This window comes from Eschrichtius robustus, chromosome 8, assembly GCF_028021215.1.
Source record: "Eschrichtius robustus isolate mEscRob2 chromosome 8, mEscRob2.pri, whole genome shotgun sequence".
Lineage (NCBI taxonomy): Eukaryota > Metazoa > Chordata > Mammalia > Artiodactyla > Eschrichtiidae > Eschrichtius > Eschrichtius robustus.
The window spans coordinates 15,482,821-15,505,387 of record NC_090831.1 but is presented as its reverse complement, the minus strand read 5'-3'; the positions used below and the strand labels follow the sequence as shown (position 1 = coordinate 15,505,387).

The window sequence follows — 22,567 nt, the reverse complement described above, 5'->3', positions numbered from 1 at the left end:
AGACAAAATAGACTTTAAAATAAAAACTATAACAAGAGACAAAGAAGGACACTATATAATGATCAAGGGATCAAACCAAGAAGAAGATATAACAATTGTAAATATTTATGCACCCAACATAGGAGCACCTCAATACATATGGCAAATGCTAACAGCCATAAAAGGGGAAATCAACAGTAACACAATCATAGTAGGGGACTTTAACAACACACTTTCACCAATGGACAGATCGTCCAAAATGAAAATAAATAAGGAAACACAAGCTTTAAATGATACATTAAACAAGATGGACTTAATGGATATTTAAAGGACATTCCTTCCAAAAACAACAGAATACACTTTCTTCTCAAGTGCTCATGGAACATTCTCCAGGATACATCGTATCTTGAGTCACAAATCAAGCCTTGGTTAATTTAAGAAAATTGAAATCGTATCAAGTATCTTTTCCGACCACAATGCTATAAGACTAGATATCAATTACAGGAAAAAATCTGTAAAAAATACAAACACATGGAGGCTAAACAATACACTACTAAATAACCAAGAGATCACTGAAGAAATCAAAGAGGAAATCAAAAAATACCTAGAAACAAACGACAATGAAAACACAACAACCCAAAACCTATGGGATGCAGCAAAAGCAGTTCTAAGAGGGAAGTTTATAGCAATACAATCCCACCTCAAGAAACAAGAAACATCTCAAACAACCTAACCTTACACCTAAAGCAATTAGAGAAAGAAGAACAAAAAAACCCCAGATAGCAGAAGGAAAGAAATTATAAAGATCAGATCAGAAATAAATGAAAAAGAAATGAAGGAAACAATACCAAAGATCAACAAAACTAAAAGCTGGTTCTTTGAGAAGATGAACAAAATTGATAAACCATTAGCCAGACTCATCAAGAAAAAAAGGGAGAAGACTCAAATCAATAGAATTAGAAATGAAAAAGGAGAGTAACAATTGACACTACAGAAATACAAAGGATCATGAGAGATTACTACAAGCAACTACATGCCAATAAAATGGACAACCTGGAAGAAATGGACAAATTCTTAGAAAAGCACAACCTTCCAAGACTGAACCAGGAAGAAATAGAAAATATGAACAGGCACTGAAATTGAGACTGTGATTAAAAATCTTCCAACAAACAAAAGACCAGGACCAGATACCTTCACAGGCGAATTCTATCAAACATTTACAGAAGAGCTAACACCTATCCTTCTCAAACTCTTCCAAAATACAGCAGAGGGAGGAACACTCCCAAACTCATTCTACGAGGCCACCATCACCCTGATACCAAAACCAGACAAAGATGTCACAAAAAAAGAAAACTACAGGCCAATATCACTGATGAACATAGATGCAAAAATCCTCAACAAAATACTAGCAAACAGAATCCAACAGCACATTAAAAGGATCATACACCATGATCAAGTGGGATTTATCCCAGGGATGCAAGGATTCTTCAATATACGCAAATCAATCAATGTGATAAACCATATTAACAAACTGAAGGAGAAAAACCATATGATCATCTCAATAGATGCAGAAAAAGCTTTTGACAAAATTCAACACCCATTTATGATAAAAACCCTCCAGAAAGTAGGCATATAGGGAACTTACCTCAACATAATAAAGGCCATATATGACAAACCCACAGCCAACATCATTCTCAATGGTGAAAAACTGAAACCATTTCCCCTAAGATCAGGAACAAGACAAGGTTGTCCACTCTCACCACTATTATTCAACATAGTTTTGGAAGTTTTAGCCACAGCAATCAGGAAAGGAAAAGAAATAAAAGGAATACAAATTGGAAAAGATGAGGTAGACCTATCACTGTTTGCAGATGACATGATACTATACATAGAGAATCCTAAAGATGCTACCAGAAAACTACTAGAAATAATCAATGAATTTGGCAAAGTAGCAGGACACAAAATCAATGCACAGAAATCTCTTGCATTCCTATACACTAATGATGAAAAATCTGAAAGAGAAATTAAGGAAACACTCCCATTTGCCACTGCAACAGAAAGAATAAAATACCTAGGAATAAACCTACCTAAGGAGACAAAAGACCTGTATGCGGAAAACTATAAGACATTGATGAAAGAAATTAAAGATGATGCAAACAGATGGAGAGATATACCATGTTCTTGGATTGGAAGAATCAACATCATGAAAATGACTCTACTACCCAAAGCAATCTACAGATTCAATGCAATCCCTATCAAACTACCAATGGCATTTTTCACAGAACTAAAACAAGAAACATCACAGTTTGTATGGAAACAAAAAAGACCCCGAACTGCCAAAGCAATAATGAGAAAAAAAAAACGGAGCTGGAGGAATCAGGCTCCTGGACTTCAGACTATACTACAAAGCTACAGTAATCAAGACAGTATGGTACTCGCACAAAAACAGAAATATGGATCAACGGAACAGGCTAGAAAGCCCAGAGATAAACCCACAATAAAAATATGGTCACCTTATTTTTGATAAAGAAGCCAAGAATACATAATGGAGAAAAGACAGCCTCTTCAATAAGTGGTGCTGGGAAAACTGGACAGCTACATGTAAAAGAATGAAATTAGAACACTCCCTAACACCATACACAAAAATAAACTCAAAATGGATTAAAGACCTAAATGTAAGACCAGATACTATAAAACCCTTAGAGGAAAACACAGGAAGAACACTCTCTGACATAAACCGCAGCAAGATCTTCTTTGATTCACCTCCTAGAGTAATGGAAATAAAAACAAAAATAAACAAATGGGACCTAATGAAACTTAAAAGCTTTTGCACAGAAAAGGAAACCATAAACAAGACGAAAAGACAACCCTCAGTATGGAAGAAAATATTTGCAAATGAAGCAATTGACAAAGGATTAAAATTTACAAGCATCTCATGCAGCTCAATATCAAAAAAACAAACAACCCAATCCAAAAATGGGCAGAAGACCTAAATCGACATTTCTCCAAAGAAGATCTACAGATTGCCAACAAACACATGAAAGGATGCTCAACATCACTAATCATTAGAGAAGTGCAAATCAAACACATAATGAGGTATCACCGCACACCAGACAGAATGGCCATCATCAAAAAGTCTACAAACAGTAAATTCTGGAGAGGGTGTGGAGGAAAGGGAACCCTCTGGCACTGTTGGTGGGAATGTAAATTGATACAGCCACTATGGAGAACAGTATGGAGGTTCCTTAAAAACCTATAAATAGAACCACCATACAACCCAGCAATCCCACTACTGGGCATATACCCTGAGGTAACCATAATTCAAAGAGTCATGTACCACACGTTCACTGCAGCACTATTTACAATAGCCAGGACATGGAAGCAACCTAAGGGCCCATCGACAGATGAATGGATAAAGAAGATGTGGCACATATTTACAATGGAATATTACTCAGCCATAAAAAGAAATGAAATTGAGTTATTTGTAGTGAGGTGGATGGACCTAGAGTCTGTCATACAGAGTGAAATAAGTCAGAAAGAGAAAAACAAATACCATATGCTAACACATATATATGGAATCTAAAAAAAAAAAAAAAAAAAAGTTCTGAAGAACCTAGGGGCAGGACAGGAATAAAGACGCAGACGTAGAGAATGGACTTGAGGACACGGGGAGTGGGAAGGGTAAGCTGGGACGAAGTGAGAGAGTGGAATGGACATATATACACTACCAAATGTAAAATAGACAGCTAGTGGGAAGCAGCCGCATAGCACAGGGAGATCAGCTTGGTGCTTTGTGACCACCTAGAGGGGTGGGATAGGGAGGGTGGGAGGGAGACGCAAGAGGGTGGAGATATGCAGATATATGTATATGTATAGCTGATTCACTTTGTTATACAGCAGAAGCTAACACACCACCGTAAAGCAATTTTACTCCAATAAAGATGTTAAAAAAAAAATCAAAGGAAATTCAGGTATATGTTCAAAATAAGTTCTTAGATTTATAAATTAGTAAATTAAGAAAAACGATTTCATGTTTCATGTTTTATTTTAAAAATTTGACTTTACAATGATATAAATACACTGAATCAGCTTAAAAAATTCCTACAACTGAACTAGATGTATAGTTTTTTTTGAAGTGTAATTGCATATGACATTGTGTTAGTTTCATGTGTACAGCATAATTCAACATTTGTACGCACTGCAAAATGATCAGTCCAATAAGCCTATTAACCATCTATCACTATAAGTCATAAAATTTTTTTTCCTGTCATGACATGACAACATTCAAGATTTAGTTTTTTTAGCAACTTTCAAATTTGCAATACAATATTATTGACTATATACTATATATATATATATATATATACTATATTGTACATTACATCCCCATGACTTACTTATTTTATAACTGGAAATTTGTACCTTTTGATCCTCTTCTCCATTCCGCCAACCTCCAATCCCCCTTCCAACTGGAAACCACCAATCTCTGTTCTCTGTATCTTTGAGTTTTGTCTTGTTTTGTTTGCTTTGTTTCTTAGATTCCACATATAAGTGAAATTATGTGGTATCTGTCTTTCCCTGTCTGACTTATTTCACTTAGCACAATAACCTCAAGTTCCACCCATGCTGTCACAAATGGCAAGATTTCATTCTTTTTTATGGCTGAGTATTATTCGTGTGTGTGTAGTACCTATATGTGTGTGTGTGTATACTTATCCCTCACATATTCTTTATCCATCACATATTCTTTATCCATTCATCCATCAGTGGACACAGATTGTTTCTATATCTTGGTTATTGTAAATAATGCTGCAATAAACTAGAGGTACATATATCTTTTCAAATTAGTGTTTTGTTTTCTCTGGATAAATACCCAGAAGTGAAATTGTTGGATAATATGGTAGTTCTATTTTTAATATTTAGGATCTATAGTTTTAAAAAATCATTTTTTCTAACAGACTTACAAACATACAGAACAGTCTTGTAGTTGCCAAGGGGGAGGGGGTTGGGGGAGGATGGAGTGGGAGGCTGGGGTTAGCAGATGTAAGCTATTATATATAAAATGGATAAACAACAAGGTCCTACTGTATAGCACAGAGAACTATATTCAGTATCTTTGATAAACCATAATGGAAAAGAATATATAAAAAAATATGTGTATAACTGAATCACTTTGCTCTTCAACAAAAATTAACGCAACATTTCAAATCAACTATACTTCGATAAAAAAAAATTTTTTTTTAATCTTTTTTCTAGCCTTACCTTGTTCCTCCACCATCAATTGTGAGAATCCGGATTCCTCTTCCTTTCACTGGATCCACGTAGCCAATTAAGGCCAAAATTTCTCTAACTGCAGCCTGAAGAGTTTCATCCTTAATTTGTCTCAATCGTAGTAAATATGGAATAATTTTTTCCTATATTGAGAGAAAAGATATTTTGTTGCTTTTGTCAAATCAAGAGTGAAGATGTAAGATTATTTTTAACACATACAGATCATGACAAGATAAATATCTTTATGATCTTAGAACAGGCAAAGATTTCTTAAATAGGACACAAAGTGCTAACCATAAAGGAAAATATTTATAAACTGGACTATATTAAAATTAAGAATATCTACTCATCAGGACTTCCCTGGCGATCCAGTGGTTAAGACTCCACGCTTCCACTGCAGGGGGCATGGGTTCCATCACTAGTCAGGGAACCAAGATTCCGCATGCTGTGCAATGCGGCCAGGAAAAAAAAAAAAAAAGAATATCTACTTGTCAAAAACGATTATAAAGAGTGAAAAGGTAACCCACAGCCTGGGAGAATATATTTATCAGACATATATACGTGTATATATATATATATATATAATATATACATATGTTACAATACATATAAAAAGACTTACATCCATAATATATAAAGAAATCCAACAAATCAGTAAGAAAAAGCTGGTCAACCCAATGGAAAAACGAGCAAGACCTGGAATAGGCACTTCATGAGGGCAGTATACAAAAGGCCAGTAAACACTGGAAAGTTGCTAAACTTCATAGTTACCAGAGAAATACAAATTAAAGGCACAATTTAACATCACTAAACATCGAACAAAATGGCTAAAATAAAAAAATGATATAAAGCATTGGAGAGGAAATAACACAACCAGGAGGCTCATACAGTTCTGGTGAAAGTATCAACTGGTATAAGCACTTTGTAAAACCATTCGGCAGTATGCACTAAAGATGAGAACAGGCATACTCTATAACCAGTACTACTCCTCTTTGGTATATATCCCAAAGAAATGAAGACTTATGTTTTCCAAAAGATACATCTGAGAAGCACTATTCCTAAATATTCCCAAACTGGAAACTACCCAAATGTCCATCAGTAGTAAAATGGATAAATACATTGTACTATATTCATACAATAGAACACATAACAATGAGAATGAATGTTCCTTAACTACACCCATCAATATAGAAGGTTCTCACAAACATAATGTTGAGTGGGAGAAAAAAAAAAAAAAAAGACATAAAAGAGCACATGTTGTATCATTCCATTTATGTAACACACAGAAAGAGGTACAACTAATATACACTGCTAGAAAATTGGTCAATCTTTTTAAAGATAATGACTGGAAGGGGGCATAAAGGGGTTTTTGGAGTGCTTTGGGTAACATTCTGTTTCCCAGTTGGGTGGTTGTTATATAGATGTGTTCAATTTTTGAAAATTCATGGAGCTGTATACTTTTAGTATGTATATTTTCTTTTTTCTTTTTTTTCAAATTTTTATTTATTTTATTTATTTTATTTTTGGCTGTGCTTGGTCTTCGTTGCTGCGTGCGGGCTTTTCTCTGGTTGTGGCGAGCAGGGGCTACTCTTCATTGCGGTGCACGGGCTTCTCATTGCTATGGCTTCTCTTGTTGCGGAGCGCAGACTTTAGGCGCGCGGGCTTCAGCAGTTGTGGCACGCGGGCTCAGTAGTCGTGGCTCGCGGGCTCTAGAGCGCAGGCTCAATAGTTGTGGCGCACGGGCTTAGTTGCTCCGCAGCATGTGGGATCTTCCCGGACCAGGGCTCGAACCCGTGTCCCCTGCGTTGGCAGGCGATTCTTAACCACTGCACCACCAGGGAAGCCCTATATTTTCTACATATAATGTTTTTAAAAAAATTTTAAAAGAAAAGAAACATGAAACAGCTTGAAGGGACCCCTACTAGTCATATTTAAGACAAATTCAGCATTTAGAAAAAAGGGAGGAGGGGAAAGATTACAGAAACACAATTTATGAAAAACTATGAGGGCATAACGATAATAAAAAGAAAAAAAGAAAAAAATGCCAAAAATTCATCTCACCGTTGAGGCAGCTTTTAAACCAACTCTTGAAGATGGAGGTGTGGGGAGATGCAGAGTTTGCATCTCCCCACAACGAGAGCACCTGCCGGACACTGGTGGGGGACCCCAATGCCCAAGGAGATGGGAAGAACCCCCAAGCGAACAAGTAGGACGTGGGGGGACTGAGGCGGGAAGAGAAGTGGAGGCCAGACAGGAACAGCGCCCCTCAGGGGTGGCTGAGAGGGGGGAGGGGTTCCCACGCCTAGAGGGACCCTCAGGGCCTTGGATCAGGGTGGAGGAGGCCCAGTGTTTCTCCTGCCCAATTGGCTGGGGAATTCTGCCCTCAGAGGTCCTACGCCCTCAGTGGTCCCCTTCGGGCCGGGTTGGTCCTGGGGGCATAGGAGGGAGGCCGGGACAGAACAGGAGAGGCAGGCAGGAGGAGCCCTCCAGGACCAGAGGAGAGGGAAAGGAGCAGAGGGTGTTTGCCCCGTCCACTCGAGCCCAGGAAGCCTGCTGGGCTCCCAGGTGGGTCCTCCACCCTCTGAGACCACAGGCAGGAGGCACACCTAAGCCCCTTCTGTTCTGTTGAGCTTAAGCTCCCCCTACGTCCCCCCACCCTGGGCCTTTTCCAGCCCTGTGGGTCTTAAACATAGGTCCCACGCACCGCCCAAACCTCACCCTTGCTTAGGCCCCACCCTCCACGGCCAAGGCCTTTTCCACCTTTTTACCTCCTCCTCTTTTTTGTTTCACCTATATTTTTATTTTTATATTTTTTCTAACATAGCTGTTAGTTTCCTAGCCTAATATTATTTTTTACTTTTTTATTGTTCACCTTTTTTTTTTCTTTTTGCCGGCCCGTGCAGCTTGTGGGATCTTGGCTTCCGAGCCGGGGGTCAGGGCGAAGCTCCTGTGGTGGGAGCTCCGAGTCTGAACCACTGGACTAACAGAGAACCTCAGACCCCAGGGAATATTCATCAGAGTGAGGTCTCCCAGAGGTCCTCATCTGAGCACCAAGACACAGCTCTACCCTACAGCCTATACACTCCACTGTTGCAAGTCTAAGGCCAAACAACCAGTAAGACAGGAACACAATCCCACTCATGCAAAAAATGAAAAAAAAAATGAGACGGCAAAAAAATATGTTACAGATGAAGAAGCAAGGTAAAAACCTACAAGACCAAATAAATGAAGAGGAAATAGGCAATCTACCTGAAAAAGAATTCAGATAACGATAGTAAAGATGATCCAGAATCTCAGAAATAGAATGGAGGCACAGACTGAGAAAATAACAAGAAATGTTTAACAAAGATCTAGAAGAACTAAAGAACAAACAAACAGAGATGAACAGCACAATAACTGAAATGAAAAATACACTAGAGGAAATCAATACCAGAATAACGAAGGCAGAAAAACGAATAAGTGAGCTGGAAGACAAAATGGTGAAAATAACTGCCAAGGAGCAGAATAAAGAAAAAAGAATGAAAAGAATTGAAGACAATCTCAGAGACCTCTGGGACAACACTAAATGTACCAACATTCGAATTATAGGGGTCCTAGAAGAAGAACAGAAAAAGAAAGGGTCTGACACAATATTTAAAGAGATTATAGTGGAAAACTTCCCTCACGTGGGAAAGGAAATAGTCCAGGAAGCACAGAGAGTCCCATACAGGATAAACCCTAGGAGAAACACACCAAGACACATACTAATCAAACTAACAAAAATCAAATTCAAAGAAAAAATATTAAAAGCATCAAAGGAAAAACAAAAAACAACATACAAAGGAATCCCCATAACGTTATCAGCTGATTTTTCAGCAGAAACTCTGCAGGCCAGAAGAGAGTGGCAGGATATATTTAAAGTGATGAAGGAGAAAAACCTATAACCAAGATTATTCTACCCAGCAAGGATCTCATTCAGATTCGACGGGGAAATCAAAAGCTTTTCAGGAAAGCAAAAGCTAAGAGAATTCAGAATTCCACCAAACCAGCTTTACGACAAATGCTAAAGAAACTTCTCTAGGCAGGAAACACAAGAGAAGAAAAAGACCCACAAAAACAAACCCAAAACAATTAAGAAAATGGTAATAGGAACATATATATCGATAATAACCTTGAATGTACATAGATTAAATTCCCCAACCAAAAGACACAGACTGGCTGAATGGATAAAAAAACAAGACCCATATATAGACTGTCTACAAGAGACCCACTTCAGACCTAGGGACACATACAGACTGAGAGCGAAGGGATGGAAAAAGACATTTCATGCAAATGGAAATCAAAAGAAAGCTGGAGTAGCAATACTCGTATCAGGTAAAACAGACTTTAAAATAAAGACTGTTACAATAGATAACAAAGGACACTACATAATGATCAAGAGATCAATCCAAGAAGAAGATGTAACAATTATAAATGTTTATTCACCCAACATAGGAGCACCTCAATACATAAGGCAAATGCTAACAACCATGAAAGGGAAAATTGACAGTAACACAATAATAGTAGGGGACTTTAACATCCCACTAACACCAATGGACAGATCATCCACACAGAAAATAAGGAAACAGAAGCTTTAAATGACACAATAGACCAGATAAATTTAATTGATATTTATAGAACATTCCACCCAGAAGTGGCAGAATACACTTTCTTCTCAAGTGCACACAGAACATTCTCCAGGATAGATTACATCTTGGGTCACAAATCAAGCCTCGGAAAATTTAAGAAAATTGAAATCGTATCAAGCATTTTTTCTGACCACAACGCTATGAGACTGGAAATCAATTACAGGAAAAAAAACTGTAAAAAACACAAATACATGGAGGCTAAGCACTGCGCTACTAAATAACCAAGAGATCACTGAAGAAATCAAAGAAGACATAAAAAAATACATAGAAACAAATGACAATGAAAACACCACAACCCAAAACCTATGGGACGCAGCAAAACAGTTCTAAGAGGGAAGGTTATAGCAATGCAATCTCACCTCAAGAAACAAGAAACATCTCAAATAAACAATCTAACCCTACACCTAAAGCAAATAGAGAAAGAAGAACAAAGAAAACCCAAAGTCAGTAGAAGGAAAGAAATCATAAAGATCAGAGCAGAAATAAATGAAATAGAAACAAAGAAAACAATAGCAAAGATCAATATAACGAAGAGCTGTTTATCTTCTTTGAGAAGATAAACAAAATTGATAAACCTTTAGCAAGACTCATCAAGAAAAAAGGGAGAAGAAGCAAATCAATAAAATTAGACATGAAAAAGGAGAAATCACAACTGACACCGCAGAAATACAAAGGATTATAAGAGACTACTACAAACAACTATATGACAATAAAATGGACAACCACGAAGAAATGGATAAATTCTTGGAAAGGTACAATTTTCCAAGACTGAATCAGGAAGAATTAGAAAATATAAACAGACCTGTCACAAGTAATGAAACTGAAACTGTAATTAAAAATCTTCCAACAGGGACTTCCCTGGTAGCGCAGTGCTTAAGAATCCGCCTGCCAATGCAGGGGACACAGGTTCGAGCCCTGGTCCGGGAAGATCCCACATACTGTGGAGCAACTAAGCCCGCGTGCCACAAATACTGAAGCCTGCTTGCCTAGAGCCCGTGAGCCACAACTACTGAAGCCCGCGCCTAGAGCCTGTGCTCCACAACAAGAGAAGCCACTGCAATGAGAAGCCTGCACACTGCAAGAAAGAGTAGCCCCCGCTCGCTGCAACCAGAGAAAGCCCGAGCACAGCAACGAAGACCCAACAGAGCCAAAAATAAATAAATAAATAGATTAATTAATTAAAAAAAGAAATCTTCCAACAAACAAAAGTCCAGGACTAGATGACTTCACAGGCGAATTCGATAAAACATTTAGAGAAGAGCTAACACTCATCCTTCTCAAACTCTTCCAAAAAATTGCACAGGGGGGAACACTCCAAAATTCATTCTACAAAGCCACCATCACCCTGATACCAAAACCAGAAAAAGACACCACAAAAAAAGAAAATTATTGCCCAATTATCACTGATGAACATAGATGCAAAAATCCTCAACAAAATACTAGCAAACAGAATCCAACAACATATTAAAAGGATCACACACCATGATCAAGTGGGATTTATCCCAGGGATGCAAGGGTTCTTCAATATACACAAATCAATCAATGTGATACACATTAACAAAACTAAGGAATAGAAACCATATGATCATCTCAATAGGTGCAGAAAAAGCTTTTGACAAAATTCAACATCCATTTATGATAAAAACGCTCCAGAAAATGGGCACAGAGGGAACCTACCTCAACATAATAAAGGCCATATACGGCAAATCCACAGCAAACATCACACCCAATGGTGAAAAACTGAAACCATTTCCACTAAGACCAGGAACGAAACAAGAGTGTCCTCTCTGGCCACTCTTATTCAACATAATTTTGGAAGTCCTAGCCATGGAAATCAGAGAAGACAAAGAAATAAAAGGAATACAAACTGGAAAAGAAGAAGTAAAACTGTCACTGTTTGCAGATGACATGATACTATACCATAGAAAATCCTAAAGATGCCATCAGAAAACTACTAGAACTAACCAATGAATTTGGTAAGGAGGATACAAAATTAATGCACAGAAATCTCTGGCATTCCTATACACTAACAATGAAAAATCAGAAAGAGAAATTAAGGAAACAATCCCATTTACCACTGCAACCAAAAGAATAAAATACCTAGGAATAAACCTACCTAAGGAGACAAAAGACTTGTACTCAGAAAAGTATAAAACACTGATGAAAGAAATAAAAGATGACATAAACAGACGGAGAATTATACCAAGTTCCTGGATTAGAAGAATCAATATTGTGAAAATGACTATACTACACAAAGCAATCTACAGATTCAATGCAATCCCTATCAAACTTCCAATGGCATTCTTCACAGAATTAGAACAAAAATTTTACAACTCGTATGGAAACAAAAAAGACCCCGATTAACCAAAGCAATCTTGAGAAAGAAAAACAGAGCTGGAGGAATCAGGCTCCCCGACTTCAAACTATGCTACAAAGATACAGTAATCAAGACAGTATGGTACTCGCACAAAAAGAGAAATATAGATCAATGGTACAGGATAGAAAGCACAGAGATCAACCCATGCACCTATGGTCACCTAATTTACGACAAAGGAGGCAAGAACATACGAGGGAGAAAAGACAGCCTCTTCAATAAGTGGTGCTGGGAAAACTGGACAGCTACATGTAAAAGAATGAAATGAGAACACTCCCTAACACCATACACAAAAATAAACTCAAAATGGATTAAAGACCTAAATGTAAGACCAGATACTATAAAACCCTTAAGAGGAAAACATAGGAAGAGCACTCTTTGACATAAACCACAGCAAGATCTTTTTTGATCCACCTCCTAGAGTAATGGAAATAAAAACAAAAGTAAACAAATGGGACCTAATTAAACTTCAAAGCTTTTGCACAGCAAAGGAAACCATAAACAAGACAAAAAGAGAACCCTCAGAATGGAAGAATATATTTGCAAATGAAACAATAGACAAAGGATTAATCTCCAAAATATACAAACAGCTCATGGAGCTCAATATCAAAAAAACAAACAATTCAATTAAAAAATGGGTGGAAGACCTAAATAGACATTTCACCAAAGAAGACATACAGATGGCCAAGAGGCACATGAAAAGATGCTCAACATCACTAATCATTAGAGAAATGCAAATCAAAACTACAATGAGGGGCTTCCCTGGTGGCGCAGTGGTTGAGAATCTGCCTGCCAATGCAGGGGACACGGGTTTGAGCCCCGGTCTGGGAAGATCCCACATGCCGCGGAGCAGCTGGGCCCGTGAGCCACAATTACTGAGCCTGCGTGTCTGGAGCCTGTGCTCCGCAACAAGAGAGGCCGCGATAGTGAGAGGCCCGCGCACCGCGATGAAGAGTGGCCCCTGCTTGCCACAACTAGAGAAAGCCCTCGCACAGAAATGAAGACCCAACACAGCCATAAATAAATAAATAAATAAAAAAGAAAGGAGATTATTTGATTGGCTGTAGCTTAAAAAAAAAAAAAAAAAAAACTACAATGAGGTATCACATTGCACCGGTCAGAATGGCCATTATCAAAAAATCTAGAAACAATAAATGCTGGAAAGGGTGTGTTGAAAAGGGAACCCTCTTGCACTGTTGGTGGGAATGTAAATTGATACAACCACTATGGAGAACAGTATGGAGGTTTCTTAAAAAACTAAAAACAGAACTACCATATGACCCAGCAATCCCACTACTGGGCATATACCCTGAGAAAACCATAATTCAAAAAGAGTCATGTACCACAATGTTCACTGCAGCTCTATTTACAATAGCCAGGACATGGAACCAACCTAAATGTCCATCGACAGATGAATGGATAAAGAAGATGTGGCACATATATACAGTGGAATATCACTCAGCCATAAAAAGAAACGAGATTGAGTTATTTGTAGAGAGGTGGATGGACCTAGAGTTTGTCATACAGAGTGAAGTAAGTCAGAAAGAGAAAAATCACGTATGCCAACACATATATATGGAATCTTAAAAAAAAAAAAAAAAAAGTACTGATGAAAAGGTAGTGGCAGGGCAAGAATAAAGACACAGACATAGAGAATGGACATGAGGACACGGGGAGGGGAGGGAGAAGCTGGGGTGAAGTGAGAGTAGCATCGACATATATACACTACCGAATGTAAAATAGACAGCTAGTGGGAAGCAGCAGCATAGCACAGGGAGATCAGCTTTGCGATGACCTATAGGGGTGGGATAGGGAGGGTGGGAGTGAGGCTCAAGAGGGAGGGGGTATGGGGATATATGTATGCATATGGCTGATTCACTTTGCTGTACAACAGAAACTAACACAGTATTGTGAAGCAATTATATTCCAATAAAGATCTATTTTTTAAAAAAAAAAGCAACTCTTTACTTTGAAAACTGGTGACTAAGTAGAAAGAAATTAAGCATTTCTTCTGCTTTTCCTGCAACATTGATCTTTGAGAGTAACCAAATAGCTTTAGTTGGTGAAGAAAGCTCTACTTTTACAGGAGAATGTCAATTATAAAGCAGAAGGAATGACAGAATTAGAAATATATCATTCTGCAACCCTAATGAAATGACTAGTTCTAGAAACAATTAGGTTAATGGTTGATGGCTAATGGTTCTAGCCTAATTGTCCAATGAAAAGATCAGACTAATGAAAAGATCTCCCTAATCTAGTGGTCAACCTTAGCATTACTAACTGTTGTTGAACCAATTATGTGTGTTCTGACACAATGCAATATGAGGTGCATATCATCTACAATGCGCCCTAACAAGAAAATGCTTAACTCAATCAGGTCTTTATATTTAAATTCCAATGTGCAGGAAATAAAAAGGAAAGAGGAATACATCAACTATACCAATGAGGAGGAAGCCAGGTAAATCCAGAAGGTGAGCCATTCTACAGGAAAACACATATCACATTTCTCCTTGGTATTGAAGGGTCCCTAGATTTGGGATCAGTTATGTAAAATAAGACTTCTCAAAGTTTCTATTAGCAAAACTAGTCATAACAGACTAAAACTGAAAACTACCCAGAAATCCAACAACACTACAATGAATAAATAAGCTGTGATACATTCACACCACGGAATACAAGAGCAACAAGAATAAATTACCTCCAACTACCCACAACAATGTAAAAGATTCCTACCAGCATGTTGAGTGAAAGAAGCCAATCATAAGAGTTTACATAATGTACAAAAACAGGCAAAACTGATTTGTGATTATTTTTTTGGGAGATTGTGACTGAAAGGGGGCCCAAGGGAGGCTTCTGAAGTGCTGACAAATTCTGTTCTTCAGAACAGAATTCTGGGTGCTGGTTATGTGGATATACGTGAAAACTCACTGAACTTCACACTTAAAACTGCATGTGTATTACACTTCAATGAAACGTTTTTTAAAAGTTCTTTAAAGTATGCAATTCCATCTTAGAGCTCTGCTTTCAGTATATCACCAACATGTTAAATGACCTAAAAGCATATCTATATTTGGAAATTTTATCTTTTAGGTAAGAGATTACATATATATGAAAGATAATCCCAAATTCTATGAACATGAAATTCTAAAGTTTAGCTATTATAATGTATGTATTACACAATATAAAACTACAGAGGGTAAATGACTTAAAAACATAACTTTTGAGCAAGATGGTTATCAAAACATTGAATAAATACGAACTAAGTTAACATAACTTTCTGGGTGGCAGGTTAAAAATAAGCACTAACGGATCTCTAACAAAACATTAAAAACTGTCTATTCATTATATGATATTTCCAAATTGTTCATTATGTATTACAAATAACCTCAGTACGGGTGTAAAGACACTCAACCGCATCATTCACATTTTATATTATTTCTCTGAAAATGGTCTATTTAAATGGGTCTAAATTATCTCCACTGTTTTATATTTGAAAACACTGAGGCAAAGAAAAGCTAATCGTTTTAGTAATAGGATCACAAGTTCAATTACTGATAAGATCATGAAATTTTTTAGACTTTCAAGTACAGAAAGATCATGAAATAAAAATTAGCAATGTTTTTACTTATGAATTACGACTCCTGTCTTAAGAGTAGTTACACAGCATAAATACCTACACTGCATTTAAGAAAACCATGGCAGCTAATAGGCAATTCAACTAATATACTGAGATTTATCCTCTATTTTAAAATGTTTAATCTTAAAGTACAGGTATGAGTACTAAGAGCATAACATATCACAGAATAAAAGGGAGCATTTGGCATAATGCAAAGCACAGGGCAATTACTAAATATATAACACATCACATGTACGATAAAACCACAAAAAAATTTAAATAGAAAAATGAAACGCGTTGCCTTCTCCATTTTAGAAGGTTTATCAGTATTTTTATTCCAAAATAAAACCAGATTAAAGGTATCAGAATTACCTTGACAGCCACTCCTTTTCCTTCAGGAAATTCTAGAAGATGGAACGTCAGTTCTTCAACTCTATTAATGCAGAGCCTTGGGTCAGTTGTTCTTCTTAACGCTTGAACTAATGCCCGGGTTCTGTTATCAATACTCACTCTGGCAATTATCTGCAAAGACATGTTAAAATATGTATGATTTGAGTATGCAACTGCTCCAGTGATACCAACAGATGATTAAAGTGTCTTAGGTCCCATTAGGAAAGGCAACTTAGAAATTCGACAAAAATTAAAACTTAAAACCACGCTGAATAACGACTTGCCTTTTCTCGCTGAAGAGATAACCGCCTTTTCTCCTCTGCATTTTTGTCTTTGCTGATGGCCTGCTCAGCTTTCATCGCCTCTTCCTGCTCTTCTAACTGACTCTTTGAATCATACTTTAGTTTGGGGACAAGTCCACCAATATAACCACCTACTAAAGCTTGTACACCTTCAGTGGGACGAGAAAGAAAGTTAGCAATACTTTGTTTAGTAGAAATGGGAAGAACCTCAGGTGTCCCACTGGGACTTGCAGCATTGTCCTCAGAACATAAAGAAGCTTCTGAGCCCAGTTTCTTATCAGTCAGGACGCCAGGATCTGGAGAACTGGGTTTCTCATCCTCACTCTTTTTAAGTTCAAGTTCTGATTTGCCCTGGAAATCTTTATTTTCCTTTTGTTCAGACATTTTTTCCTCACGCTTGAAGTATGAATTAATATGACTTGATAAAAAGTAGAATGACTCTCCAAATTTTGTGGTTAGATTATTCGTGTAATGAAAAAGGCTTTGTTTACCTATATCTTCTTTCTCCATAACGTGGCTTTCCTTTGCTGCAAAAGAACCCTTTTCTGCTGATTTGTTGCTGTATTTTTTCAGAAATTTGATGGTTTGTTTAATGTTTTTCTGTTTTAACCAGCCACTATCTGACACTTTTCTTAATATTCGAGGACTTGGCTTAAGTTGAGCTAAACGAGAGATCATTTCATTCTGCTTGCCAAAAACAGCCTTCGAAACAGAGGTCAAAGTATTTTTAATACGGGACATACAAAGGCTCGCTTTTGTAAGTCCCTTGGGAGCAGAAGTGCTAAGTTTCAAAATTCCAAAATGTAAACCATGGTTGCTTGGAGAGTAACAGTGCTTACTGCAAGAATGAGCTTCACTTTTGGTCCATTTACATCTTATTTTGCTTGTATGAAAACCTCTTTGTAGACTGACGTGGCTTATCCTCCAGAAACGTTGAGGCGAGCACAAGAAAGGCAGCTGCTTGCTCCTCTGCTTCCCACAAAGACTTCTCGCATTACTAAGGAGGTAAATATAATATAGACTTATAGTCAAATTAACAGACATAACTTAAAAATCATTTATTTTCTATACGTTATGACTTTCACTTCATTCCTGAATGCTTCATTTAAGAAATGCCATAATTCATGGTCTTATCTGAAATGCAAGAAAAAAAAAATTAGGATTCAAGGTAAATTACTACTTGAACTAAACTCAGCAACTTGTCTCAAAAGAAGATAGGATAATATATTTTCATTATGGCAAAACAGATTTCACTTTTAAGCGAACAGAAAATCAGTCATCTTTTATTACGGAAGTCAATGAAAAAAGTTAGTAGTAGGATGTTTCATGAAAACTAATTTGAAAACTAATTTAGAGAAGCTACCCAATAGATAAGGTTTCCTACAGCACAAAACTGAACATGCAATTGTGAAATAAAATTCATATTTATGGCAAGACAAGAAAAATTTAAACAGAAAAATTCTTCTCTGCCCTTTGGCCTCCCCTCTCCCCACACTGTGCATGGTGCACCTGTATCATGACTTGACCAGACCTCCCCCATCAGCAGGAATACCTGCTGAATCATACAGCAACAGTCTCCTAGCATCAGGAAGACAGAGCATTCGTTCTTGATCTTGTAAAGGGTCACATGAACCACCACGATGGCACTTAAATCTGGATTACGTAAACTGTCAATATACATCATTTAATGTACAGCCCTCTGTCTCAAAAAACTTAAACTGTGTCTTGACTTCTAACTGGCGGAACAGTTCTCAGAGCTTTCTGAGATGCTCTTCCCAGGTTATAATCCTCAAATTTGGCTCAAATAAAATTCTCCAATTCTTTTTTAGATCTACTGATTAATTTTTCGGTGACACAATTTAGATATTATGCTGCTTTTCTTCCTTCCTATGCTATTTAAAGTCTTGACAGTTTATGTGACACTGGACTGTAAGTTCTTTGAAGACGAGAGTCAAGTCTTACACTCCTACTCATTGCAAACCGTTTGTAGAATATTTAATCTGAAACTGAGTCCCCCTAAAACCGAGGTCCTCTGCTGAGTTTATGATTAACCTCTCTATCCAAAATGTTATTTTCTTTTCCAACACCTGTTCCACTCAAGACTGACGCATATCAAAGAAAAGGGGGCCGAAACTGAGCAGGACCCTCCCAGGCACGAAAGCCTTTGTGTCCCCAGTTTCTTGTTTGTAGGAAAAAGGCTTTCAGCCTCCTAGACCTTCCCTGAGTTCCAAAGGGCAGAGTCAAACAGTCACTAATTAAGGGAATGCGGTGATGCAGAAAGAAACAACAGTGCAGAGATGGGGCAGGTCCTGGTTCCTCCTGGGGGAATGTACAGAACAATCTGGTACATATCTCTGGGTTCTTCTACAGGAACTCAGGCCCCCACCCCGGTGGAGGATGGTAACTTCAGGCTGAGCACAAGCACTAGGACCCCAGACTGGTTGGAACCAGAAGGCTGATGGCTGAGATTCCTGGAACACCACCCGGCTACCTCAACCAATCAGAGGAGGGGCACACACCCTGCAGACCTCCCCACAAATTGTGCCTATAAAAACTCTTTCCCGAAACCCATCAGAGTTCAGGTCTTTTGAGCAGGAGCCACCCGTTCTCCTTGCATGACCCTTGCAATAAACCTTTCTCCCACTCCAAACGTGGACATTTCAGTTTGCTTGGCCTCACTGTATGTTGGGCACGCGTTCGACCACAACTCTACACCAGACATAGCGCTAGATGCTAAGACCACAAACAGGATACCAAGAAACTTTCAGTCTAGAGCTCGAGATAGCCTTGTAAGGAAGATTTCACTGTCTAGTACAAAGTGCTTATTTAATCAAAGAAGTCAGACTAGAATAAGCTGTGTGCCACTTCTAACAGACAAGGGGTTCATAACCACAACATAAATGTCATTTAAAACAGATATTTTGTTCTTTCAATTGGTAAAATATAAATGATTGATAATACCCAGTACTGATAATACCTGGGGAAACGGGACACAGAGGGCTACCTGACAGTGTCTAATGAAATATCTGACAGTAGCTAATGAAATTTTAAATGCTATCTATCAAAATTTTAAAGGCACATATTCTTTTATTAGCAATTCCGCTATTAAGACTCTATCCTACAAAAATAACTGCATAGGAGTAAAGATATGTACACACATTCCCTGCCACACTGCTTGAAAAACAACTCTAAGTTTCTTCTAGCAAGGGGTGGTTAAATAAATTACGGTACATACATACAATAAACTGAGTTACAATGTAATGTTACACAGCAGTTAAGGAGAATAGGTGATCTGCCTATATATCCTTCATACACAGTACAGTGAGAAAGGCAAGCTGCAATATCATATATACCATACACACATGAGGATACAAAGATGTAGACACGAAGATATTATGTAATAAAAGAAAACAAAAACCTATATATGCAGTTTAAATCTGTGGCTACACACACACACACACACACACACACACACACACACACACACAGATTCTGAAAGGGTAAGTACCTGTTTGTTAATTCCTGTGAGCTGAGAAGTGGAATCAAAAGAGAATGAGAAGGGCTTTTACTTTTATTTTTGGACAGACTCAATTACTTACAAAGAGCAGGTATCACTTTTGTAGTTAAAAAAAAAAAAAAAGCAAACACTTTAATGCACTTTAACAGATGGTGCTATGTGAATGGAAGACACAAGGTGAGAGTAGATACCCAGGTAAGTCTGAAAAAAGATGCTGAAAACTGAGCAAAAAAGGAATTCATTACATTGTAAAAGATAAGAGGGGAAGGAGAGAATGCTAGATAATGGGAAAAACAAACACAAGCAAACACAAAAAAAGCATTTAAGAAAATATACACAATATAAACAAAAATTGCAAGTAGCTGTTTCATTCCAGGACCTGGAGAGAATGAGCGAGAGGTATAAGGGGATACTGCAAAGACACAGTGGACCAGGTTACCAAGGGTCTGATAATCTCGCCAAGGAGAGTAAAGATCGAACTGTCAATGAAGTATGATAAGCAAAGGAATGACATTAGATCTGCTTCCAGCAGATCGCTGACAGACGGAGTAACGGAACAAGACAGAAACCAAGAACCCATTGTGACTCTTCAGAAGGTGACAGTCCGAACTAAAATCTGTCTAAATCACATGTGAGCATATTATTTTAAAACACGCAATTTTATAGAGGGAAGGAGAGAAAAGAAGCAAACCTATCTGCTTTCCTGGCTCTTCTGAACCCCTCAGGACTTGCAGTAATGTAATAAGCCGAATTAATAAGCCTCACAATCTCCAAGACAGAAATAACATGATAAAATACAACTAAAGTACTCGTGGATAAAAAGCCATACTCAAAACCAATAATGGACTCCTACAACTCAACAACAAAAAATCAAATAACTCAATTAAAAAATGGGTAAAAGACTTGAACAGACATTTCTCCAAAGATGACATACAAACAGTGAACAAGCATATGTAAAGATGAATAACATCACTGATCATCAGAGAAATACAAATCAAAACCAAATGAGGTATCACCTCACACTCATCAGGATGGCTAGTATAAAAAACAAAACAAAGCAAAAGAAAAAAACAAACCAGAAAATACCTGAGAAATAAATTCTGTTGTTTAAGCCCCAAAAACAAAACAAAACACCAGAAAATACCAAGTGATGGCAAAGATGTGGAGAGGTTGGAACTCCTGAGCACTGTTACTGGGACTGTAAAACGGTGTGGCTGCTATGGAAAACAGTATAGCAGTTCCTCAAAATATTAAAACTAGAACTATCATATGATCCAGCAATCCTATTTCTACGTACATATTCAAAGGAATTGAAAGCAGGGCCTCAAAAAGATATTTGTATACCTACGTTCATAGCAACACTATTCATAATAGCAGAGGTGGGAACAACCCAAATGTCCACAGACAGTTAAATAAACAAAATGTGGTATATGCACACAATGGAATATTATGCAGCCTTAAAAAGGAAGGACATCCCGTCACAGTCTACAACATGCATGAACCTTGAGAACATGAGCTTAAGTGAAATAAGCCAGTCACAAAAGGACAAGTACTGTGTGATTCCACTTACATGAGGTACCTAGAGCAGTCAAATTCAGAGACAGAGAGTAGAATGATGGTTACAGGGGGCTGGAGGAATGGGGCAGAGGCGAGCTGTTGTTTAATGGTAGGGTTTCAGTTCTGCAAACTGAGAAAGTACTGGAGATTTGTTTTACAACATGAATGCACTGAATGCCACTGAACTATACACTTAAAAATGGTTAAGGTGGTAAATTTTATGATATATTTTTTACCACAAGAAAGTTAAAAAAACAAACCCAACAGTGGGAAATCCGCAGTTGAAGAGGAATCACATGCCTGGATCTGCAGTCACATTACCTTTATGGTGCAGAAACCCTAAGCAAATGAAAACTAGTCAGAGCTAGTAAACTCCATGGGGCCTCTGCTGAGTCCACTGAGTCCCACCACGGAAGGACACTTCCAAAGCTCACGGCAAGAGACTCCCACACTCAGCAACCACCACTGAAGATTAACTCACAGTCAAAGAAGAACCACTTCAAGGAAGTACCAGCAAGTATAGCTAACAGGAAAACGTGTAACCAAGATTAGAAATAATAGAAAAAAATTCAGTAGGTTTAAAACAGTCAATGATAGAGGGAACAAAAATAAGGAAACAAAAAAAGAACTGTACAAAGAGTGTACAGGAAGAGCAAAATTTTAGAAATGAAAACTCCAGCTACATACTAGTTACTAGACACTCCTGTGATAAAGAAAGGTTAAAAATAAAGGAATAGGGGAAAATATATGCCAGGCCTATATTACCAAAAGAAAGCAAAAAGCCCTTTAAGGCAAAAGCATGAAATGAGATTAAAAAGGGATACTATTTCATAGTAAAAGGAATAATCCACTTACTTATTAAACCTCAGGTAGTCTCCTAGGTCTTGGAGAAAA

General features: G+C 37.7%; 1 protein-coding gene across 4 annotated transcripts in view; it reads right to left on the bottom strand.

Moving 5' to 3' along the window:
* The window catches only part of PNPLA8 (patatin like phospholipase domain containing 8), a 139,928-nt gene that overhangs the window by 35,987 nt on the left and 81,374 nt on the right, over positions 1 to 22,567 (bottom strand). For 2 of the 4 annotated variants that reach the window (XM_068550362.1, XM_068550363.1), the window contains exons 2-4: positions 16,582 to 17,733; positions 16,280 to 16,429; positions 5,242 to 5,393 (exon numbers count right to left, since the gene is read on the bottom strand). In XM_068550362.1, the coding sequence (XP_068406463.1) occupies positions 5,242 to 5,393; positions 16,280 to 16,429; positions 16,582 to 17,643 (1,364 nt within the window). In that variant the 5' untranslated portion in view covers positions 17,644 to 17,733. The remainder of the gene's footprint in view (positions 1 to 5,241; positions 5,394 to 16,279; positions 16,430 to 16,581; positions 17,734 to 22,567) is intronic. The other 2 variants (XM_068550364.1, XM_068550365.1) reach the window with 1 other exon arrangement.